This window comes from Eubalaena glacialis, chromosome 13 (genome assembly GCF_028564815.1).
Source record: "Eubalaena glacialis isolate mEubGla1 chromosome 13, mEubGla1.1.hap2.+ XY, whole genome shotgun sequence".
Lineage (NCBI taxonomy): Eukaryota > Metazoa > Chordata > Mammalia > Artiodactyla > Balaenidae > Eubalaena > Eubalaena glacialis.
Window position 1 is genome coordinate 89,217,861 of NC_083728.1, and position 25,554 is coordinate 89,243,414.

At 51.2% G+C, this 25,554-nt stretch overlaps 1 protein-coding gene across 2 annotated transcripts; it reads left to right on the top strand.

Annotated features, from left to right (window-relative positions):
* Positions 1-1,850: 1,850 nt before the first annotated feature.
* TMEM130 (transmembrane protein 130) lies at positions 1,851-18,408 on the top strand. Of its 2 annotated transcripts, none has more exons than XM_061208451.1 (8): positions 1,851-2,096; positions 7,484-7,789; positions 9,109-9,268; positions 12,060-12,226; positions 12,977-13,061; positions 14,287-14,489; positions 16,438-16,550; positions 17,020-18,408. In XM_061208451.1, the coding sequence occupies exons 1-8, from the start codon at positions 2,012-2,014 to the stop codon at positions 17,206-17,208; spliced, it is 1,308 nt and encodes a 435-aa protein (XP_061064434.1). In that variant the 5' UTR covers positions 1,851-2,011; the 3' UTR covers positions 17,209-18,408. The 2 variants fall into 2 exon arrangements, with proteins under 2 accessions (XP_061064434.1, XP_061064435.1); XM_061208452.1 differs by having other exon boundaries at positions 17,056-18,408.
* The last annotated feature ends 7,146 nt before the right edge of the window (positions 18,409-25,554 follow it).

The following is a 25,554-nucleotide window of genomic DNA, read 5'->3' on the forward strand; positions in this document are numbered from 1 at the left end:
CCATAGAATTTAACCCCCAAAGCCTCTCCAGAGCTGATCGGGGGTGATTGTTATCAGCTCAGTGGCCCCCACTTCCCACAGTTACATTGCCAATGCAAGATAATGAGGATTTGTGGTAGGAATATTAACACTAGGGCTGCTGCCCCTCTGTTACCAAAGGGAAATCAATTATACCATTTTGCTAGGGCCAACAGACCGACTAACCTGCTTTAGAAAGATTTTCAGTGACAAGAATTTACATCAAGACAGGTGCTGTGAGAGCCCAGAAGAAGGAAGGTTTCTGGGGGAGGTGATACCTGTGGGGAATTAGACAAAGAAGGGTCACATCAACATCAGCTTCAGGGTGGCCTTGCAGGTGGCTTCTGTGACATAGATGTGACCATCTATGGCTACTATATAGTTATTCAATGTAATAATGTTACACATGAAAAAAATGTAATAAATGTTTTTATTCTATTTATGCATTTAGTACATTACAAAAACCACTAACAACCAGACCTTTGAATAATGTGAAATAGTCAAATATTTGAAACTCAATTTATAATCTTAATATACTATTTTCTTCTCAAGCGCAATTTTCTTCTCAATTCCTGATGGACAAGTGAAACTCTCCCAAGTCCTTAAGCAATTCTAATGATGACAGCCAACACTGATACTATGTCCAAGCACTGTTCTATGTGTCACGTCATTTTATCCTTACCACGGTCTCATGGGGCATTATTATTATTTTAAAGAAAAGTGAACTGAGGCACCAGGAGAGTTATGTGACTTTCTCAAGGTCACACAACTCTCAGAATCCAAAGTCTCCTGGTTCCTAGGCCTGGTATTTGTCCCCACAATGGTGACTGATGCCACCAGGGAGTGGCTAGCACTTTTAACTTTCCTAAGGGGACTCACTCAAATCTGTTCCCCCCTCCATCACAGTGAGATGGTAATGGGGCCAGTGGGGCCCGTTCTCAGGGGACCCCACAGCTGTCCCAGAAGTTCCTTCACTCCCATGCAGCCCGTCCTGCAATTGTGGTCCCATCAGTGCCGGCCAGGCGAGAGGAGCCATCCAACACCCCCTCTGGGTGGGCTCCCTTGCCAAGGATAAAGTAGAGGCAGAGCTGGGACCAGGATCCAGGCTGCCGGTGTCCAGTCTTTTAGGTCAGCCAGGCCGGCCACCTTCTAGGAGAAAAGACATGCTCTGTTCCGTTATGGCAGATGGAAGCGCCTGCTTAGGCCAGGGAGTGTCCAAGGAGCAGGCTGGTCACTCCTTATCTTGGTTGTCTGAGTGTCCCAAGGCCCTCAGTGACAGCATTCTCGCTGTGGGCCCAGGTATGAGCACAAGCCCCATTTTACAGCAGGTGCAGAGAGGGTAAACTGAGGAATGGCATCAGTCCCAGCGCCTGCACCTGGGCACCTGCACCCAAGCCCTTCTCTCCGGAGGGACACGAGACGTTCCTAGGCCCACTGCCCAGCGCCTTGCCCACAGTAGGTGCTACACTTTTCTTGAATGAAGAGCCGTATCTCCAAGCCGTGTGCGTCATGAGGGGAGAAGCCACCTGGAGAAAGAGCCCAAACGGGCCTGCTCGGGGCTTCACAGCGGTGCGCGCTCCTCTAGGGACGCTGAGTCACAGCCGGCGGGCGCGGGCACAGACGCAGGGAGGGGAGGGGGCGCAGACTGGAGGAACGGGGACCGGGGAGGGGAGGGGAAGGGAGGGGTCGAGGGGAGAGGAGGGGCGCGGCGAGGGGAGGGAGGGAGGGGGAGCAGATTGGAGAAGCGGAGACCGGGGAGGAGAGGGGAGGATCGTGGGGAGAGGCGGCGTGCGGCGGAATGAGGGAGGGTGCGGGGAGGGGGCGCGGCGCGCCTGACGTGGGTCGGGGTCGGGGTCGGCGCGGCGGGCTGTGGCCGGCGGCGGCGCGCAGAGACACAGCGATCCGAGGCGAGGACGAGCCGGCGCCGCGCCCGCACCTCCCCGCACAGCCCGTGCCGCGTCCCCTCCGCGCTCCAGCCGCTCCCAGCGCCGCCATGGCCCCGGCCCTCTGGCCGCGCCTCGGCCGCATCCTCTGGCTGGTCTGCCTCCTGCCCTTGGCCCCGGCTAGGGTGGCTGCAGGTAAGGCGCTGCGCGAGCCGGCCGCTCGCCCTCCCCGAGCCGCAGCGCGCCCGGGGCCTCGGGGCGGTCCCGGGCGGGCGGCCTCGCCGGGAGCCGGGGCTGCGGAGGTGGCGCCGTGCGCCCTGCGCGCACCTCCCTCCTCCCCGGAGGCCGCGAGCTGCGGAGGGGAGCACGGCCTGCCGGGCGCCGCGCAGCCCTCTCCTCTGTCCCTTCTCCCCTCTCCCCTGAAGTCACCGGCACTTGAGGGGGCTCCCCGCGCCCTCGTTCCCGCTGCCACCTCCAGATCGGCCTTGCCCTAGGGACCGCGCGGTGGCCGGCGCATCCATCCCGATGTTTGGAAACCTCGCAGCCGCTGGAGGTGGGGGAGGACGCTGAGGGGAGTCTGGGAATGCTCGGGGTCGGTCGTCTCGCCACAGCCCCCAGAGAGCGCGGCCAGGTTGCCCGCGGAGCAGCGTTTTTGCCTTAAAATGTGGCCTTATCCAGAGAGGCTTTCTACCCTGCTTGTGTTGACTTCGGGGAGTATGCGATTTTAGCGCCCAGGAGGCCGGTCTGCCATTTCCTCTCGGGGAATGATTTCCAAAATGGACCCGGAGCTGGTTCCGCTGGGTCCTACCCGGTGTCCCCTGGGTCGTGCTTCTAACATCCCCACCTCCTCACCGCCCGAAGGCCAACGCCCACTTTTCTGCCCCATTTTGGCGACAAAAAAGGACCCAGGGTGGAGAGTTTTAAGGGGACAGTTGGGACATGGGCAGCTATTGGGTGGGTGTTAAGTATTATCCAATATTTTCATTACCCCCCCTCCACCTTAAAAGAATGGTAGACAGAAGAAGAGATCTAACGCAAACTTGTGAAATAAAAGCCACAAGGTAAAATAAAAAACCTGCATCTTAAGGATGAATTAAGGGAATTTTGTGGGAATTGGCTTGGTCAGGAGCATCTGCTTGCCCCTGGAAATGGGGTCTCTTGTCCATTAGGTTTACATGTGTCCAGAAATTATCAACGCGGCCTAAATTGCCAAAAAAAAAAGGTGGGGAGGGTTAGTTATTTGAAAGTCATGTGTGGTTCCCAGCCTGGCCTATTGCACCCATGATACAGTCCAAATAGCTGGGAATGGGGTGGGGGAAAACCCACAGGAGAAAAAGAGAGATTCAGAAGCCCTTTCCACCCTTCCCGGGTCTGGGTGAGCCTGCACGACATGCTTCCTACACCAGGGGTTGAAGTCAGAAGTCCGTGTCCTGGACCGTTCATTAATTCCAGGTTGTGTTGTCCAGACTTCAGAGGTACCTTGGGGAGTGTTTTGGGCTGTGTACATGTGCAGTGAGAAAAGGCTGATGTAGCCCTTTTCTAGACTGTTCTGGGGCCCTATAGGCTGTGTGGTCAGGGAGAATGTGCATGCTCCAGGTGGAAGCCCTGGGAGTTCTTCCACGGGTCAAGCTTTGTGGCTGCTGTCACTTCACTTTTTGCTTTGGCCCTTTCAGCTCTGGGTCACTGGGGCACCTGTGTGGTCACTGGGGCACCTGTGGCACCCCTAAGCCCCTGACTGGGCTGCTCTGTACTCCAAGGCCATGTCATCTGGCCTCCCAAACTTGGAAAGATGGATTTGCATGGGTAGGTAACCAAACCTGGGCTTGGTTCCTTCAGCCACAGGTGGCAAAGCCTTCCCGGTCCATTTCAGCCTGGATGTTCTGGACGCTTTCTAGGCCCTGAGGACGAGGGGCAGCATCACCCGGGGGCTGTGAAATACCTACTTTTTAAAAACAAGCCTGAGAAATGTGCCCTTGGAGCCTCTGGCATGTGGACAGGTCGGGATGGGGGGCGCTCCCAGGAGCTGGGCCAGTGTCTGCTGCAACGTTGGCTGTAGCCACAGCCCCTCCCCACCCCCACCCCATCCCGCCTCCTGGCTGAGCTGGCTGCGCTCCTGATTCTGTTCCCCTGGCAACGATCTGCGTCGTGCTGACATGCGCCTGTCTTGCTGCAGACGCTGCATGGCCATTAGCATGCAGCTGAATGTCCCTGCCACCTGCCAGCCTCACTCTGGCCCACGCTCCTCTCCTGGGGGGTGTGGGCAGGAGCAAGAGGGGGAAGGGAGGAGATGGCCTCTCCTCTAAGCACCTCTTTCTGCAGCAGCCTGGCCAAATGCTGCCTCCCAGCCAGAGGGACTCATCCTAGGGCAATGCAGATTGCTGTGTGGTCCCAGGCAGTAGCATTAGTCCCTGGGGACCTCTGGGGACTCGGGTCCTTCAATGTAAAATACACACTGTGTTTTCTTGGAGAAACTTCTGTGTCTGGAATTCTCTCTTTGGGATTAAGGTGCTGCAGGTCCCTTTTGCAATGCTAGCCCAAATGACTTTATAATCCAACATATGGCCCCAAGGAAAGGGATTCAGAACAGGGAATGTGTAACGTGGGTGAGCGGAAAGGCTGGAGCCAGAGTCCCCAGTGGGGGCGGGCAACATCGCTGCAAGGCAAATGGGGTGCAGTTGAGGACACACTCGCTCACCTCCCGGTTTTGCTGAGTTCGGCAGGTCTCTCGTGAGCCCCCGAAGAGCAGGGAGCACATCCTATACTTCTGGGTCCCCCCAGCAGCTGTGGGTTGGGGCTCAGTCCATAGCACTTGGGTGAAGAGTTTCCTGGGGCAGTGCCATGTGGCCTGGTCCCTCTGCCACACCCTTCTCTCCAGGTGCCCCTCCACAGCACAGTGTTGAACCCATACTATGTGCCAAGCACCTGGCTAGGCTTGGGGGAGATGGGGATGACCCCTGCCCTGCCCTCAAGGAGCTTGCAGTGCAGTGGGGGAGATGAGGAAACCTTTATCCCAACCCAGGGTTGTGACAACTGTGTGCTTAGGCTGTTGGGAGAGTGCCGAGGAGGCGGGGTGGTGGTGGGGGTGTTAGGGAGGGCTTCCTGGAAGAGGTTATATCCACAGACAGATAGGTGAAGAAGAGCAGTGGGGACAGTGTGTGCAAAGGCCCTGAGGCTAGGAAGGACAGAGCATGTTGGGGGGAACTGCAGGTGTTAAAGGGTTAAAGCTACAGCATGGATGTGCTAAGATGTGAATGTGGTCTCCCTCCACCCCAAGGCTGGCCCATGATCAGATTAACTGTGCAGGAAGCTGCCTGTTGGGGTGGCTGAAAGTAGGGCAGGACTGGAGGCCAAGGGTCACATTCAGGATGTATCGGTAATCCATCCGGATGGGGCTGAATGCTACCTTAAGCAATGCTGGTAGTAATGGAGAGGGAGAATTAGAGTGGCAGAGGCCCGGGGATTGATTCTTGGGACAGCTGGTCCTCTGACCCGACAGAGAATGATAGGTGAAGAGAATGGTAAGTTTGGGAGGGGAGAAATCCAGGGGGTCTAGAGCACCACTGGCCAACAGAATTTTAGATGATGAAGGAAATGATCTATATCTGTGCTATCCGGGAGAGCTATGGCTATTGAGCACTTGAAATGTGGCTCTAGTGCAATGGAGGGACTGGAATTTTAGTATTACACATTGAAGTGATTAACTTTGATTAATTTAAATTTAATTGCATGTGGTTAGTAGCCACTGTATTATTGCTCAGTAGAAATGAAGTCTGTGTTACTGGGTTCCATCAGCATTTAGGAGGTACTGGAAGCCAAGGGAGGGGGTGTATGTTGCCGGGAAGTGGGGTGAGAGGGAGTAAAATGAGCAGAGGGGGGCTTGTGGGCCCTCCTCCCTTCCTTCTGCATCACCTCTTCTGCCCAGGTGTGCACTGTTAGACATTCTCTAACCTCAGGCCCTTCAGAAGTCTCACCTGAAAAAGAAAATTACAAATCACAGGAAAATAGTTACCAAGACGTGCAGTAGTGCTATTGACAAGAGTGAAGGGTTCTGGGAATTAAGATATACCTGCTTGAGGGATTATTATGCAAATACTGAACTTCACATTAGTGCCACTGCAGACATCCTTTTGATGTGTTGTCAGGTAGAAATAAAGTAATTCAAAATTGTGTGCAGAGGCTGATTCTGACTAAATTTAAAACTTCTGTGCATGAAAAAGAGCTGGAGGACAGCAATATGATAGCAGCTGTTGTCTTTGGGGGGGTAGGGTAATAGGACACTCCTAATATTCTTTATGTATATGTATTACTTTTACGATGGAAACAAATCTGATTTTTAAAATCTTACCTTGTGAGTATGATAAAATCTGCTGCTATCTAAAGCAGGTCAAGAATAATGACTTAGGAAAATGCCTATGATACAGAATTGAAAGAACAGCAACAGCAATGGAATATATAATCTCAGAGTAAGCATCATTTAAAAGAATAGTAGGAAATGCCCCAATATAGTAAGTGGTTGTTACTAATTATTTAAAAAAATTTTTTTAAATTTTATACCTTTCTCTATTTTCAGATTACAATTAGTCTTACCTTCAATGTGTTGGTCAGATGGGGAGTGTTATTTAAAAGGCCTCTTATTTGGTCTCCATTCCATGTGCTCCAGGCCCTATTCTTCGCTTGCAACCTAGAAAACTAATTCCTGGGTTCCCTGTAAGAGCTGCATCCCCAGTATTTCAGTTCAGGTTCCCCAAGGAGTTGACCCAGCTGGAATCACAAAGCTCCAGCGTTGGCCCCTGCAGGAATCCTGGAGGTTCCCTAGAGCAGTGTAGTCCAGTGGAACTTTCTGTGACAATGAAGATCTGTATCCACAGTGTCCACTATGGTGACCCTCAGCTACACGTGGCTGGCCCTTGAAATGCGCCAGTGCAACCGAGAAAGTGAATTTTAAGTTTGTTTCACTTTAATTGACGCTCAAGGAGCCACACGTGGCTAGTGGCTACCATATTGGACAGCTCAGAGCTAGAAGCTCTCACTTTACAGATTTACAAACTGAAACCAAAGAGAAGGGGGCTTGGCTTGGATCACAGTGGCCCTTCCTCCCAAGGCTGGCCCACCACCATCAAGGTATTAGGCCTTAACGGGGTCCAGACTCAGCTTTGTGTTTCCAACTGGAATTTTGTTTCACATGTAAAGGTTCGTCCAAAAGAGTGGGCGATGGGGGGCATTTCTTGGCATCAGCTGCGGTGGTTCCTCCTGTGACATGCACTGGCCGTCATTTTCACAGCTAAGAAGCCGGGCCAGGTCAGCATACACATGCTCTGTAAGGCCCTGCTTGGCTGGCATGAAAAAATAAAACAAACTGGAGACACGGGAAAGGGCGTGGGATTTGGAGTCAGTTGGGCCTCGGTTTGAATCCCAGCTGGGCAATGAACTAATCGTATGACCCTTGGGCGGGTCACTTGACCTGCCTGGCCCCCAATTTCTCCACCTGTAAAAGAGACTCACAGAAGCCGGCCCAGAGGGTGGCGGTGGGTTTCCTGGCCACGCCCCTTCGTGAAACGCGGCCTTTGTTTCTGGGTTCCTAGGCCTGTATGAACTTCACCTCACCACCGATGGCCCTGCCACCACGGGGGCAGAGGTGACCATCACAGCCAGCCTGGTGGCCGATGACAATGGCAGCCTGGTCCTGCCCGCCAGCACCCGCCTTTACCGCTTCCGCTGGATTCACACCCCACTGCTGCTCACGGGGAAGACAGATGAGGCTTTCAGCTCCACCATCCGCGTCGTGGGGAACGTGCCCGGGGACTTCCCGGTCTCCGTCTGGGTCACCGCCGCTGACTGCGGGATGTGCCAGCCTGTGGCCAGGAGCCTCCTCGTCCTCCCCATTACAGGTGAGGACCTTTCCTACTTGATTTGTCTTCAGACTCTTGGTGCAGAGAAAACATCCAGCCTGGCTGGTAATCACATAAATGCAGATTAGACCCATGGTTCCTTCGTGGCTGTCAGTTGAGTTAACAAAGGATCAGAAAACGGTAATATGCACTGCTGGCAGGGCTGTGCTGAAATGGACACTTAAAGAACATATTGCTACTCGGGTGTAAATTAATACAACCCTTTGGAGAGCAGCTGATACATATGTATCAATGGTTATAAATTATTTTAGTCTTTGGCCTGTTCGTTCTCCTTCTCTCTCACTCTCTCTCCCTCTCTCCTTCTCTCTTTCTCTCTCTCTCTCCCCCTCCTCCTCCCTTCCTCCCTCCCTCCCTCCCTCCCTCCCCTCCCTTCTCTCTCTTTCCAAGAAGTCCCTGCTTTCTTGGAGTTTACAGTCTATTAAAGAACTTACCTTCAGGAAATAAACCTCCATTTGGGTAATGGTTTATGCACGAAGATGTTCATCACAGTTTTTATAATAACAGAAGAAAATAGAAACAAGCTAAGTATGCAACCATAAGGGGACTGGTTAAGTATACTGATATAATTTGTATAATGAATAATAATGACCTTTACAAAGAGTTTGTTGTAGCCTGGGGGAGTACTCATGGTTGTAAAATTTTAAAAATCAAAACAAAATTCTATAACGAATTTGATCAACTGTGTTTAATATGTGTATACCTTAAATATGTACACACGTATACTTTGCAATTCTTCAAAACATCAACAGTGCTAGTGTTTGCATGACAGGCAGTTTCTTTTCTTTTCATTCCACTTTTCAGCAATTTCCAAATGAGCTTTATTGAGCACACCTCACTTTCTGCTTAAAAAATCAGCTTTTAATTTTTTTTTTTTTAGAGGAGGCAGCACGGAATGGTGTTCCTCACCCAGCCCAGCACATGGGGTGTGGACCTGCGGTCAGTAGAACTGCTCATTTTTTCTAGGCTCATCTAATACTTTGAAATATTTCCCAAGAGTTGCTTTCAAAGCCTGTGCATTTCCTTCTGGTCCTGGGCATCTTTTGTGCCAGAAAGTTCAGGGTCCTGGTGAAAGGGGTGCAGGAGCAGAGCTATGCATGTAACACATGAAGTGAGTCTTCACCAGCGTCCACGGAGGGGACATATGCCTCTGTGTTCGGTGACCTGCAGGGTCCCCTCTTGCCACCACCTGGCTGTGACAGCCAGGAGGTCGGGTCGGGGAGAGGCTGCCCTGCCAACTGGCACGTGGCTCTGCTCTCCTCCACTTCAGTGGACTCACCCTCCCGTGGTCTCTGTCCCAGAGTTCCTCGTGGGGAACCTCGTTGTCACCCAGAACACCTCCCTGCCCTGGCCCAGCTCCTACCTCACCAAGACAGTCCTTAAAGTTTCCTTCCTCCTCCACGACCCCAGCAACTTCTTCAAGACCGCCTCGTTTCTCTACAGCTGGGACTTCGGAGACGGGTATGTCCTTACCCCCCTTGATGCCCCAAAGTCTTGGCTCATGGCTGGTGGCCCTGTCGTCCCAGGCGGAGTTCCCTGTACTCTCCCATCTTCACCTGCTCACTCTCTCTCACTCCAAACATGCCTTGTACACCTGCTCTGTGCCAAGCTCGAGGTCCACGGGGACCAGTGTGAGCCAGTCATGGGACCTGCCTTCAAGGTGCCTGCAACCTAGTAGAGGGGTCATTGGTGCCCAAAACAGCCCTTTAAGGCAGGTCAAGGTAGGTAGGATTTTCCTGTTTGACTCTGGAGGGACCTGGCCAGCCAATGACACACGCTGTTATACTCACATGGTAGAATTCAGGTGTTCCAGCTTCATTCTCCTTACACCTCCTCTCCAGACAAGCCAATTGGGGGAGGCAGGTCGGGAAGTGGGGGTCGGTCAGGCATATCTGGAAATGGGCAAGATCCTGCGTGAAGAAAACTACAGAGCTACTGAGAAGTAGCAAAGATTTTTTTTTTTTAATTTGTTTCATTGAAGTATAGTTAATTTACAATGTTGTGTTAATTTCTGCTGTACAGCAAAGTGATTCAGCTATGTACATATATACATATATACATATATATATTCTTTTTCATATTCTTTTCCATTATGGTTTATCACAGGATATTGAATATAATTCCCCGTGCTATACAGTAGGACCTTGTTGTTTATCCATTCTATATATAATAGTTTGCATCTGCTAATCCCAAACTCCCAATCCATCCCTCTCCCACCCACAGAAGTAGAAAAGATTTGAGTAAATGGGTATGTACACCATGTCCGGGATGGTGAGTCTTAATATTGCAAAGATGTCCATTTCCCCCCAGTTATTCTTTAAGTTTAATGCAAACCCAATAAAAATCCCAATAAGAATAATTTTTGGAACATGACAAAGATTTTACAGTTCATCTAAATTTTGTGTATAAATACACAGTTTTACACATATGTGCACATACATACATATATGTCACATATACACATAATGTATATACATACATATATACATACATGTATACAAATACACATATACGCTTATATATATATGTATATATATGGTTTTATAATGTAAAGAATATTTGTCTCAAACCAGGGGACAGCCTCCATATTTATTAGGGGCATTTATTTTCACGTTAAAGAAAGTTATATTCACTATTTCTTTCTCTTTTTTTTTTTCTTTGGCTGCGCTGCAGCCTGCAGGATCTTAGTTCCCTGATCAGGGATCGAACCCAGGCCCTTGGCAGTGAAAGCGCGGAGTCCCAACCACTGGACCACCAGGGAATTCCCTATTCACGATTTCTATTGCAATTGAACATTTTTGACTAGGCGATGAAATAAAATAAGAAAAAGAAATGAAATATAAATGTTGTAAAGGAGGAGACAAAAGTCATTGTACACAGATGACAGTACTGTTTACCTGGAAAACACAAAAGACTCAACTGAAAAATCTTAGAACTAAAAAGATTTTAGTAATGTGGCTGGTTACAAAACAAAGATTCTTAGCTTCTCCATATAATGGCAGTCGAAAAAATCTTTCATAATATTTATAAAAACGGAGAGAATAAACTTAGCCTAAAATTGTAGGATTTATGTGAATAAAATCACAGATTGTACTGAGAACCTTAAAAAGACTTGAAAAATGATGAGAGAATTTCTCAATATTGTAAGAAGAAAGAGAAATGATCAGAAAAGTAGAATGATGATGAATGGTGATCGGGAAAGGGGCTAGAAATACATACATAAACGTATTTAGAAAGCTACAAATAATTTTCAGCAAGAAAAGGCAGCTCAATGGAACAGAATAGAAAAAGCAGAAAAAAAGACTAAGTTTATATATACATGTAGTGTATGATAACAATGTTATTTCCAGCCAGTGAATAAGGATAGATTGTTTGATAAATGATACTAGGGTAGCTGGTTAACTGTTTGGGAGAAATCTAATCCCTAACAAAAGCTATTCCAGATAGATTTTAAATAGTAAACATAATGAACCAGGACTAGATTGGAATGTAGATGATCCCCTGAGATTGGATAGTTTGGCAGTGGGGAAGGCATCTCTGTAAATAAAAGGCAGAAACTAGAATGGAAAAAATGCTAAATTTGGCATCATCAGATTTAAAATTTGAAATGAAAGAAGTAAATCAAACCAAAAGATAAAGGTTAAACTGGGAGAAAATATTTGGAAGATATGTAATAGGTAAAGGTTTGATAAACTTCATATATAAAGAGCATCAACAAATCAACAAAAATATTTTATTGTTACTAGAATTCCTTTTGAAGTGATTCAGGTAATTGTAGAGAAAAAGCATGATGTTACACACTAATATGTTATATCATAACCTGTGATGGAGGTATGACTCTTCCTGTTTTTCAGATGAGAAAAGTAAGGCTTAGAGTTAGGTAGATAGGAAATCTGGAGCTGAGATTTAAAGCCAGGTGTGTCTTAACTCCAAAGTTCATACTTCTCCCCTCCCCAGATTGTCCTTGTCTAACACACAGCCTTTCCCAGTTTCCTGGCTCGGGGTGCAGAGCACTTCCTGGCAAGTGACAGGCCCCTGTTGCCAGGAGTTCTCCTACCTGTAACTTACAAATACAAAGACAACCAGCAGCCACTCTACCAGGTACAGCTGACCTCATGCCCTGGCTGGCTCTGGGGACTGATGCTGGGATGACGTTTATGCTTGCAAGGCATTGGTCTGAATGTGTCACTGTACAACCACTCTAAGAGGGCACGTGAGTCACTTCTGTCCTCTCCTCCCTGTCACCTTATAGCACCCAGATGGTGACCAAAGACGCTACGGTCTATTATAACTATTCCATCGTTGGATCCTTCACTGTGAAGGTCAAGGTCGTGGCGGAGTGGGAGCAGGTAACACCAGACGTCGGGAAGGGCTTTCTGCAGAAGACGGGTGACTTCTCTGCCTCGCTGAAGCTGCAGGGTGAGTCTCTGGGGGTTGGTGTGGGTTGAGCGTTTGGCCCATCAGGGAGCCCTGGGTACCACTCCTTTCCAGGGCTGGGTCACTTGCAGATCAGAGTGGCTCCAACTGGGCACTGGGCTGAGCTCGGATGCACAGCCTCTCTTCTGTTCCCCTGGCAGCCCTCTGAGCGGGTCTGTCATTCCCCGCTTCCAAGAGGGCACTGCAGGCCATGGAGGAGGTCAGGCGGCCACCAGGTGGCAGAGCCCAGACACTGCTGTGATTTGGTAAATCCCCATCACTCCTTGTTCCCGGCTACATCTGCCTCCCGTCAAGGACCGTCCTGTCGGGGCTGGGACAGCCTCAGTCGGCTGCACAGGGAGGGAACAGCCAGACCTGCCTCTCCTGGCTTTGGCAAGAGGGGGTGCTGGGACAGCTGCAGCAGATTTCTTGGTCGTGCTAATGGGGTGCTGCTTCCCCCACCCCGTACACGGCACAGATGATGCGGGGAGGAGGTGGTACCCTAAGTCAGCCCCAGGTCCTGCTCACCAGGGCCCTGCTTGCTTCCTCCGGCTCCCTCACTCTAAGCTGGCTTCAGTACCTGCTGCTGACAGGGACGCGGGACCCGGGTATGCCCTGGATGTGACCTGTGACCTGCCCTTGGGGAGGGCCAAGAGGAGGACGGGGTGGTGGTCACGCAGCCTCGGGACTCCGCGAGCCCTGATACAGCTGTCGTCAGCCACCAGATATAATGAGGTCTTCTCTGCCTTTCAGAAACCCTTCGAGGCATCCAGGTCTTGGGGCCTACCCTAATTCAGACCTTCCAAAAGATGATAGTGACCTTGAACTTCCTGGGGAGGTGAGTGAAGCCCAGAGCACACTGCGCATGACCTGTGGTCCTGCCCATCCTCCCCCTCAGAGGCTCCTGACCTTGCTCCATCCCTGAGGGGCCCCAAGTTAAGGAGCTCACGGAGGGATTATGCCACCCTTGACTGTGCCATGGGAGAGTCACGGGCATGGCTGCATTCTCAGGGTCCAGGGGAGGGAGCACTGGCCTTTTGGGGCTGTCTGCAACATGGGCATCAAGGCAAAGGCAGGTGAGGGACCACTCCTGTGAAAAGACTTCCGTATGTGACTTGGGCCTGCTTTCCAGCCCCCTGGAAAGCAGGCCATCTTGGGTAGAACCTGGCTCAGCTCCTGCCAAGAACACCATCAGGCTGAGTTTGTAGTAAGTGATGAGATGGGGAGATGCTGGGTGTGTTCTCCCCACAAGGGAGCCCCTCTCTGGGGCCACTGGGATGGACGGGGCTGCAGAAAAATAGTGGTCAGGGCCCAGCCCTCCAAGGACTCTAGTGGGGAAGACCAACCCCACCCAATCCCCCGACAAAGGGACACATCAGGGGGAAATAAGGCTAGACCAGGAGGGGGCAAAGCAGCCAAGGAAGGAGGAAGACAAGCCAAGGGGCTGGAGGTGGCTCCTGAAGCTTTCAGGGGGCTTTGGAGATAAGAGCTCAGTACTTAGAGAGCAGAAGGGGAAACTACTTGTGCTTGGTAGACCTGATCATTGAAGTGGCATGAGTGTGTGTTTTACTCTGGTCTAGGTCGTGTGAGATAGGAATGCTCACTTGGAATTCTTTATATGGACCTGCATTTTCCAGATTCTGAGCCTGTGCTGTGGCAGGTGGATAGCTTGGAATGCCCTCACCCCTTCAAACCTGTCAAAAGCCAACTTATCCTTTTAGGGCCTACTCAAATGCCACCTCCTCCAGGAAGCCTTCCCTGACTTCTTCATTAAGAACACGCTCCTCCGCCCCCTGTGCTTCCACAGCGCACCAAGTGTGTCACTGGGGCACTCATTCTGCCTCCTCCAGCAGTCTGTGCACGTCCCTGTTTGCCTCACTGACCCCCTCGGAGTCCCGAGCCATCTCTTATGTACCGTTGTGTTCCCTGGAGGCCAGGGAAGCTGGGTGTTCTGTCCTGGAAAGGACACTGAAGTTCATGACTGCCTGGGCTTTCTTGGACTTAGTCTATGCTCACACTCCTTGCTGAGCCATTGCTAAAAAAATGCCCCCATTTCCCTGCAGCCCCCCTCTGAACGTGTGCTGGCGTCTTAAGCCCGAGTGCCTCCCGCTGGGGGAAGGGGAATGCCACCCTGTGTCAGTGGGCAGCACGGCTTACAACCTGACCCACATCTTCAGGGATCCTGGGGACTACTGCTTCAGTATCCAGGCCGAGAACATTATTAGCAAGACGCATCAGTACCACAAGATCCAGGTGTGGCCCTCCAGTAAGTGACACTTTGTCTCTGCTCCTACAAAGGCAGCAAAAACTAGTCAACCCTGCCACCACCGCCAGTGTGCTGCCACCAGCCAGCTCCACCGACAGCCATCAACAACCAGTCCCAACAACACTAGCATCATCAATAACCCTACTGTCCCCAACCAACACCACTGACTGACCACCCACAGCACTAGCACTAAACTCTGTAGTGCCATCAACAACTGCTGTAGCCCCCACTACCAGAACCCCTCAGTTCCACCACCACCACCCTCCACACCAACACCACTAGCAGTAACAACAGACAGCTCAGCTACTGCCAGCTAACTTGCCCAGCACCACTGCCACCATCACCACATGCTACAGACAGTTCTTCTAGCATCTTCAAGAGCCAGAGACGGCGCTGCCATTGCGACCACCCTCACCACCATCAGCACTGCCGTTAACACCCCTGCCACCAGCCCCTGCACCGACCATTTGGACCAACACCATCCACACCGTGCTGCCCCAGCATCATCCCAACTTCAGCTCTCTTGTTGCCACCACCACTGACAGTGGTCAGTGTCCCTCCATACGTTAACCACTGGCACACTTGTCCCCAACACGAACCCTCCCTCCTTCACTGCTATCACCGCCACCCCATCACCTCCATCCAGGCGCTGTTGCTGCCACTAAAACAAGCATCTCCAACGGTGACTGTGCTGGACTCACAGGGCTGTTGTGAGTCTCCCAGTCTCTCTCGTTCATAAGGCTGCCCAACCATTGCCCCTGGAATACCCTTTCCCAAACACATCATGAGGTTCCGCCACCGGCTTACAGCCACAGGATTGGCTGATGACAGCATCAGGTCCTACCCTTCATTTCCGGGGGGGGGGCTGTTCTGTGACCCCAGAAAAGAACTTTCTTATGTAGAGGAGAAAGTAGGATCCCAGAACCCTAGTGATGGTCTTTCAGATGCCCAGCCAGGTTCCATGCCATACAGAACAAAAGGGGACACCCTGCCAGCTGCACTCATCCCCAAGGTTGGCCCTGTAAGTGCACCAGATGCTGTCACTGCCCCCTCCAGTCTTCTAGTCCCTCTGAGACCTTGAGCAGACACCACTCTCCGCTCCTGGCCCCGGCTGATGTTGTGGGCCAGGCAGACTCTGTGACCTGTTGGCATCATCGGCGGCCTTGGGCCCCACCTCCCCCAATATCTCCTGGGCACTGAGTGTCTGGGATCCCCCTGAATTCTGCAGAGAAAGACAGCACTACGGGTAATCAATGCCACCTTTTCTTGGGAGACAGATCCTCATGGCGTATGGTGGTGGCTCTACCAGGAGGAGGGTGGGGGAGGAGTGAGAAGGAACCCACACTTGCTGATCGCCTGCCTTGCACCTGCCTCACCTGGTTGCATTCCCGTGGCAGCCTTGTGGGTCAGTATTGCCATTAGGTCACTGGTCAGAATGAGGATTCGAACCCAAGACCCCCCGGGCTCTTCCTGCTCTGCCATGCTGCTTCTTGGTAACAGGATAAGGGAGTGAGCCCAGAGGTCACAGGGCTGTTTGGGTGTCCTCACAACTTGGCTTCCCTTCCCCAGTGCAAGTCACCCAAGAGAGACCAAGGAGGAAGCTGCTAGGTCTTTCATGGCATAGGCTCGGAAGTTGTACATCATCACTCTGTCTTATGCTGCTCATTGGGAGCAAGTCACTATAAGTCCAGCCCACACTCTGGTGGGAAATTTAGTTGCACCCCTTGAAAGTCACTATCAAGTAAAACTTTAAAACCCTCACATACCCCAGCTTGGTTTTTGTGAAATCCTGGATTTGCCTATTGGTGTTACCTAGTTGGGATGCATGAACACAAGGAGGAAAAAAGCTCTGGTGGGCTTTGTTCTCTCCCCTGTGTCATCTCCTCCTGAAGGCTAGTATTCAGCACCAACTACCCAGGCTCGTGACTTCACCCTGTCTCACTCCCAGGCATCCAGCCTGCTGTCTTTGCTTTCCCGTGTGCCACACTTATCACCATGATGCTGGCCTTCATCATGTACATGACCCTGCGGAATGCTGCTCATCAGAAGGACATGGTGGAGGTGGGTGCTTGGTGGGGTGGGGGCTGGACTCCTGGGCCCTGACAGGAGAGGATATGCGGAGAGGGCAGGGAGGCCAGACCAGGGAGCCTGGAGTTGGTCTGGATGTCAGAGCAAGGCCCTGAGGCTGGGGGTGATGTGCCCAAGAGGCATCCATAGATGGGGCCCGATTGATGATTTAGCTGCTTGCCAATGTGACTTACCTCCTTCTATGCTCGCCCTTTGCTTGGCAGCCGTGCCCATGAGCTGGTAAGGGAGAGGGCAACCGAAAGCAGGAAAGACCCAGAGAGCAGAAAAGCCAAAGGCACAGGGCAGCGCTGCGTGGCTCCAGAAAGGTGTTTCTGTGCACACTGCCAGCAGGCAGCTGAGCTCGTTAAGGCCACCTAGCCAGGCAGCTGAGCTCGTAAGGCCACCTAATGGGACTCCCAGTGGGTGGGCGGGTGATTGACCAGTGGGGTTTTGTTCACCATAGGTGGCTGATTTTGACTTTTCCCCCATGTCTGACAAGAACCCGGAGCCGCCCACTGGGGTCAGGTGCTGCTGCCAGATGTGCTGTGGGCCCTTCTTGCTGGAGACGCCATCCGAGTACCTGGAAGTTGTCCGCGAGAACCACGGGCTGCTGCCGCCCCTCTACAAGTCTGTCAAAACTTACACAGTGTGAGCGCCCCCCCGACCCGGTTTCAGCGTTAACTGACTGCTGACTGGGAGTTTCGGGCAGGGGCGGGCAGGGTGGTGCACGCTGCCCAGCAGGAGGGGTTCACGTGTGCAGGGCTGTCCACCCTGGACGGCCATCCATTTGTACAGTCCAGCTGCCTCCACAAGCCCCCTTCCATCATACCCCCTAGCCATCCATCCATCCATCTATACAGTTGTAAGCCCCTCTCAGTCAGTCCCACTCCTTGCCTTTGAAGAGACCCCAAGTGGGACTGCAACACCAGACGTGGTCCTTGTTCTCTCCTAGGTGTGCCTGGCTACTCCTCGTCCATTCCTCCCCTATTGGCACATTTGCTGTCTATCTGGGGTTCACAGTTCCCTCCCCCAGGCAGCCCTGCCCAGGTCAGAGAGCTGGAAGGAAGGTCACAAATGGATAATTTAAGGCTACATCACAAAAGGTCATACATACAGAGACAAGCATGCACACACGTCACACAGACATTTCAGATGATTTCCTCTGTATCAATTAGTTGGTTGCTGGGATGTATCCTGAATCAGCACTAAAATGAAATCTGACCTTTCCCACATGGCCCTGACAGCTCCTGGGCCTGGCTCCTCCCTTTGTGCGCTGTCCCTGTGGCTACTGGGTCCCTTTCTAAGGACACCCTGTTCCCTCTCTGCTTGCTGGGGGTTGGGTGGGGGCAGGGCTAATGCTTTGTGAGTGCAAAGTGCTTTATAAATAGCACCTTCTTTTATTGAGTCCATGTTAAACTTTCATTGAGGAAAAGGCTTTGCAGCAAAAGAAGAGTCAAGCCACGGGGACTTGGGTACCCGGAGGGGGAGGGGACAGTGTTCTTGCCCCCCCAGCTGCTCCCAGGGTGGCCTTGAGAAGGAAGAGGCAGGACTGGATGGAACCCGGGGTGAGGGACCAGCCCACTCCTCTTTCTTTGTTGGCCCAGCAGCCTGGGGGAGGCAGAGGATGTGCAGAGAGTGAGTTATGGGTGCAGAGGGAGACCACAATTAGGCCCCCATCGAACTGTGCAGGATTAGGGAGCAACCTGGGCCTGCCTGGGGAGGGGAGGCAGGGCCGTGGGGGCTGAGCTTTATTGCTGTAATCGTTTGCTCTCAGACTTTGTGCTTAAAACAGCATTCCCACTGTTGTGCAGCTCATACTCATGAAATACTGCCATTATTGCCGAATAAAGCTTGTGTGCTCTGAGTATAGCCAAGCATATGCCAGGTGGCCAGAGTCTCTTTCTTTTCCGTGCATGGATGTTTGGGCCTTGCAAGCAGCAAGAGCATTTCTTGGATGCAGCAGGACGTCCCCGTCGTGTTCTCTGGCAAGTGCACTGGACGGAGCCGCTGGCTACGACCTCAGGTCTGGGTCAGTGGTTTGGACCAGTGGTTCTCAAACTGCCTCTTAGGCTGCATCACAGACAATCTGGCTCCTGAGGGCCTCCCGGAAGTGGGTCCAGGCGCCCCAGGTGACTCCAATGTGCAGCCAAGTCTGAGACTCTGGGGTGGACTCTTGATCAGAGGGGGATGTAGGGCACACCTGGGAACTTGGAAATGCAGATCCCTGGGCCCCATGCCACACGTGAATCAGCTCCCGGGGAGGGGGCAGCCCTGGTGCCTCAAGTGTGAGAACCTCCCATCTCCAGCAGGGCTTCTTGAACTTGGACGTGATGAGAATCACTGGAGGTCTTGTTAAATGACATATTTTCATGCAGGGTGTCTGGAATGGGCGCTGGGATTCTGCATTTCTAACAAGATTCCGGATGCTGCTGGTCCCAGGACCTCACTTCGAGTTGCAAAGCTGAGTCTACACCCTTCCTGAGCTCTTTTTCTTCTATAAGAGGTTCAGGATTTTATCTTAATTGCCTCTGCTCTCCTGTCGCCCCCACCACCCAGCACCCAGCGGGTGTGCCCCAAGATTTGAGGAGCTGGACATAGGTGTGACTACACCCTGACCCCACCCCTGCTGTGCCACCCTGGAGGCCCCACTTTCAATGAGCAAAGTCATTTAGGGAACTTTCTTGGACTTCAGCATCGCTGGCACGTGGGGTGGATACTGCCACACACACCTTTCCTCTGGTCTCCCACCCAGGGCTCAGCTATGTCATGGTTCAGGGCGGGAAGGAAACTGGGTATAGCAGGGCACCCTCATGCCCTGGATAACTGGTTAGAGGATCAAATGAAACCTTGAGTTACTTTAAAGTATTCTTAATAGACAAGGACAGAAATCATTTTAGAACCACTTCCTGCTGGCAGAATACACAGCTCCCCATCTCCGCATACCTTCAAGAGAACCAGGATAAAAAAATCTCAACTCACCCAGAAGAATTTAAAAGTGGTGTTTCATGCTGTAAAGGGAGCTACATCTCTGCAAAAATGGGGGTAATCAGGTGTTTGTCTCACAGAAGTTAAAAAAAATTAAAAAAACAAAAACAAAAACAAATTGTCAGCCACATTTAAGAGGTTGGGTAGAAAGAACCCTTGGGATAAAAAAAACCCCCAAAAACCTGAGAGCTGGAGAGGGAAGCTCACTTTGCCAAGCAGATGCACCAGCTGCAATACAATTCAGCAGAATATTTGACTTGCAAAATTTGGGAGCACGCAGGCTGTTGGGCAGTCGGCTGGGTCAGGCAGCAGAGTCAGGCACTTCCAGGCTCCCTCCTAACCCCAGGCAAGGACACCTTCCAGGGCAGTGCTCACTGCTTTGCTAGGCTGTCTGGAACGTTCCTCTGGAGGATTGCAGGAGGTTTCCAGAGCTGTAGCCCAGGTGAGGAGCCTGTGGGGGAACTCACTGTATTTCCTTACCAGCCCCTGGTCACTGGCCCATTCCAGGCCTGTAGCAGCGAGTGTCCAGCTCTGTCCAGCGCGGCTACATCTCACCTGAGCATCCTTATACGCACCGTCATGATTCTCTATTAGCCTGCCCCACACACACACCCCAGGTCCAGATGGCAGGAGGGCTGGGCAGCTGCTCCCACCAGCCTACAGTTCCAGGAGGGACCAGATTGTTGCTGATGAGAGGCTGTGGGTTCCCATGAGCACAGGGTGTCAGGAGCAGAATCAATTGAATGTATTTTTGCCGGTACCTGATAAGAGCCATGTTTTCCTTTAAGAAGCCCATCACCCTGGACACACTCGGGTGTCTTGGAAGGGTTCGAGGGTTTAAGCCTGATAGGATTAAAGTGGGTGTCCAAGGAAATGTATATGAACTCACCTATACTGGGTTGAATAGTGACTCCCCCTAAATTCATGTCCACCCAGAACATGTGAATGGGACCTTATGTGGAAATAGAGTCTTTACAGATGTGATCAAATTAAGATGAGGTCATACTGGAATAGGGTGGGCCCTAAATTCGATGATTGGTGTCCTTATAAACAGAGAAGAGACACAGACAGGCCATGTGATGGACCCAGAGGTTAGAGAGATGCATCTACAAACTAAGGAATGCCGAGGATTGCTGGCCGCCCCAGAAGCTGGAAGAGGCTCGGAGCAGATTGCTGTGTATTAGTATGCTCCTGCTGCCATCACAAAGTATCACAGTCTGGGTGGATTAAACAACAGAAATAAATTTTCTCACAGTTCTAGAGGCTGGAAGTCACAGATCAAGGTGTTGGCAGGGTTGGTTTGGTTCCTTCTGAGGCCTCCCTCCTTGGTGTGTAGACGGCCATCTTCTCCCTGTGTCCTCACCTGGTCATCCCTCTGTGTGTGTCTGTGTCCTAATTCCTTCTTCCTATAAGGACACCAGTCAGATTGGAGTAGGCCCACGCCAATGACCTCGTCTTAACTTAATTACCTCTTAAAAGGTCTTATCTCCAAATTCAGCCACATTCCGAAGTGCTGGGGGTTAGGACTTCAACTGATGAATTCTGGAAGGTCACAATTCAACCCATAACACCTTGATTTCAGACTTTTGGCCTCCAGAACTGGGAGGGAAGAGATTTCTGCTGTTTTAAGCCGCCCAGTTTGTGGTATTTATTTCCGCCGCGCCAGGAAGCGAATACACTTTGCAACGTCTATTCTGGCAGCTCTCTCAGACTCTGCATCCATCCAACAGGAAGTCCTTCAAAACAGATCCAGAGGGCTTCCCTGGTGGCGCAGTGGTTAAGAATCCGCCTGCCAATGCAGGGGACACGGGTTTGAGCCCTGGTCCTGGAAGATCCCACATGCCGCGGAGCAACTAGGCCCGTGAGCCACAATTACTGAGCATGCGCGTCTGGAGCCTGTGCTCCGCAACAAGAGAGGCCGCGATACTGAGAGGCCCGCGCACTGCGATGAAGAGTGGCCCCCACTTGCCACAACTGGAGAAAGCCCTCGCACAGAAACGAAGACCCAAACACAGCCATAAATAAATAAACAAATTAAAAAAAAAAATTAAAAAAAAAAACAAAAAAAAAACAGATCCAGAATCCAACCACTTCTCCCTGCTTCGCTGCCCGCCCCCCCCCACCCCCGGCGGGGGCATCCCCATCCTGTTGGCTTCCACTGCCCCTCATCTCACCCCAGGTGTGTTCTCAGACCCACACGAAGTCCATGTCCTCCTCTACCCAAACCCTTCAATGTCTCCCAGCTCAGGGTCCTTCCAGGGGCCTTCAAGGCCTGCACGACCTGGCCCTCTGACCTCACTTGCCTCATCCCCTGATGCTTACTCCTCCGGCTTTGTCTTCCTCAGGGCTTCCCTAGGGCTGTTCCCCCTGCCGGGAGCTTTTCCCTACACATGCCTGGGGCTCCCTCCTTGCCTCCTTCACATCTGCTCCAAGGTCACCTGCTCAGTGAGACCGACCCTGACACCCCCCACCTCCCGTACCCTACGTCCCTTACCCCCAAGAGCACTGATCATTTGCTAACATACTATTAATTTTACTAATTTATTTATTTACTCTGCCTCCCTCCATAAAATAAAAACTCCAGGAATGAAGGGACTTTGCCTACTGTGTCCAATATTTCTATTTCCAGCACCTAGCATAATGCCTGACACATAGTAGGTGCTCATTAAATATTATCGAGGAAAGGAGGAAGGGAGGAGAAATGCCACCTCCCCATTCAAATGTATGGCCTGGCAATGTCTAGGATTTAGGAGAGGTGTGGGAGGCATGCAGTCTTAGCCGGAGGTAACTCCTGGAGGAGACAGTATGCCTCTCACAAAAAGCAAAGCCCTTACTCTTGACTTGGAATGCACTCTTTTTCCCAGGCCTGAGGAATGTAAAAGAGATTAGCAAAGCTATCTCAAGCCAGGAGACCTCAGGGAACTGAGAGTCCTGGTTGTTCCTTATGGCTGGGGGCTGTGTGTGTGCCTCGTTAAGGGAAGATAACGTTCAAGGATAGTTGTTGTAAACTTGTTGAGGTCCGTGGTAGTGACTGAACTGAGACGATAAGCAGTTCCATGGGATTATTGTCTTATAATGAGTTCCTCTTCTGTCTATATAAGATTCAGTAAATTCTAAATAAAGTGCCTTGCAACCATCAGTTGTCTTGGTCCTTCTGACCCCACACTCACGGTGCTATTCAGTCCCTTACCCCCCTCCGTCGGGACCTGGAAGACCCCCTGCGGTGGCTGGACCATCGCAGAGAGGAAAGAGAAAATGCTGAGGAAAGCACTCAGTGTCTCCCCAGATTCTCCAGAAGGACAAATGGCCTGGAAGCCCTGGTTTGGGCTGTGTGGTGATGTCCAGGTGACAGGATGCTGAGGCCTCTGCACCTGTATCCTGGGGAGAAGGACCACTGTCTGGGGGTGTCCTTCCCTGCCCGGAGGACCTGAAGCTGCCCCAAAGTGTGATGGCGTTTCGGAAACCAGCTCTGGTGCTTGTTCATCATCAGAGTGGGAAGCCCCTGGCTGTCTTCTGAGGGTGATGCCTCACTGCGTGTTGGGGAGAGGGGGATCAGAGGGTAGGGGGAAGCCAGGCTGTGGAGGGTACAGCAGGGGCTGAAGGAGCAAGCAGGGTTGGAACCTGGCTAAGGGGCTGAGGAGGAACTGGGGCCACCAGGCAGGATCCGGGCCAGGGGCTCTTAACCTGGGGTGCCCGACCCCCAAGTGATGCATGGAGAGAATTCATGAACTTGGATGGGAGAAATGACATCTCCATTGTTACAAACCTTTGATCCAATCAAGGCATTTCCTTCCACCATACTGGCCCCAAATGGCAGCGTTGTCGGCAGTTCATGTGACTTTGCCATCAGTAACAATCAAAAACATGTTCACATCACATTCCAACTGTGAATCTCTCAAAATGTCATTTGTGCTGATCATGTCTTCAAAATTACCGTTGCTATTAGACTTGCTTTTGGATCTTATTTCACTAAGCACATATATTACAATTGCTCTTTTGATAACTGGTTTCCTTTGAAATCCTATTATTTAATATTTTGCTTTCAAAACCGTTATTCTGATGGCTTGATCTGACTGGAGGGGGGCTCATGGTACCAAGAAGGCTATAAGGCCCCTGTAGCTGTTCTCTGGGGAGATCCTCCGAGGCACAGGGGTGACAGGGGACTTTGTTTTCTTCGGGCCAGAGGGAAGGATCCTTCCCTGGGTATCTGACCTAGGAGACCAGGTGCCAGGTCCCCATAGGCCTGCAGTGCTCAGTGCAACCAGCAGGTGGCAGCCCCGCTCAGCCATGCTTCTGCAGTTTCCTCCTCCTAGTGCAGGCTGTGGGCACCACAAGAATACAGTGGACACGGAGAGCGTGGGTCCTGGCAGCTGTGGCACCCATAGACGCACACACCTGTGCACACGCCACATGCATATGCACGCTCACACTGACAGCTGGAGGAGCCTACCTGGGAATCAGCTTCCAGAACATCCTGGCCCTTCCAGGACAGAAGGCATTCCCAGGATTCTTGCCTTGGGAAGTCCTTTCAGAAGAGGGGACCCCCTTTGTTCTTCCTCATCTTTTCCTTCCCTAATATCTTTTCTGAGGCGTCCACAGGTCAGCACAAGCCAATAACTCCAGCCACAAAAATAATCTAGTTGCAGCCAAGGTAGGGAGTGGGGGGAAGAAGTGGAGATCTGAGTTCTGGCCTGGCTCCCAGACCCTGGGCAAGTGACTTAATCTGTCCAAGCTCTAGTTTCTTTGTGTTGCACAATTTGTATAAAGAGTGAACTCTTGGGCTTCCCTGGTGGCGCAGTGGTTGGGAATCCGCCTGCCAATGCAGGGGGACACGGGTTCGAGCCCTGGTCTGGGAAGATCCCACATGCCGCGGAGCAACTAGGCCCGTGAGCCACAACTACTGAGCCTGCACGTCTGGAGCCTGTGCTCCGCAACAGGAGAGGCCGCGACAGTGAGAGGCCCGCGCACCGCGATGAAGAGTGGCCCCCGCTCGCCGCAACTGGAGAAGGCCCTTGCACGGAAACAAAGACCCAACACAGCCAAAAATAATAAATAATAAAAAATAAATTAAAAAAAAAAGAGTGAACTCTTACAACTCAACAACTATATAACAAACCACCTAATGAAAAATGAGCAAAGGACTTGAATAGACATTTCTCCAAAGAAGACATACAAATGGCCAATAAACACATGAAAAGATGCTCAATATCATTAGTCATCAGGGAAATGCAAATCAAAACCACTATGGGATACCACTTCACGCCCACTAGGATGGCTATAACAGACAACACAAAACACAATCAAAGCAAAACAGAAAATAGTAAGTATTGGCAAGGATGTGGAGACATAGGAACCCTCGTACACTGCTGGTGAGAATGTAAAATGGAAGGCAATTTGGCGGTTCCTCAAAAAGTTAAACACAGAATTACGATATGACCCAGCAATTCCACTCCTAGGTATACACCTAAAAGAACTGAACACGGATACTCGGGTACTTGTTCACGTATGTTCATAGCAGCACTATTCACAAGAGCCAAAAGATGGAAAGAGCCAACATATACATCAACAGAAGAATGAATGAACAAATTGTGGTAATACACACAATGGAATATTATTCAGCCTTAACAAGGAATGAAGTACTAACCCTGCTACAATAGGGATGGACCTCGAAAATATTATGCTCAGTGAAAGAAGCCAGCCACAAAAGGCTACACACGTATTATGATTCCATTTATATTAAGTGTCCAGAATAGGCAAATTCATAGAGACAGAAAGCAGATTGGTGGCTGCCAGGGGGTTGGGTGGGGGAGGGAGGAAGGGGAAGGGATTGTTTAAAGGGTAGTGGGTGTTCTTGGGGACAGCGAATAAAGTTTTGAAACTATGGAGAGGTGGTTGTACACCATTCTGAATGCATTGAATGCTACTCAATTGCTCACTTTAAAATGATCAATTGAATGTTATGTGAATTTCATCTATTTTTTTTTAACATATATTTTTTCAACAAAATAAAAAG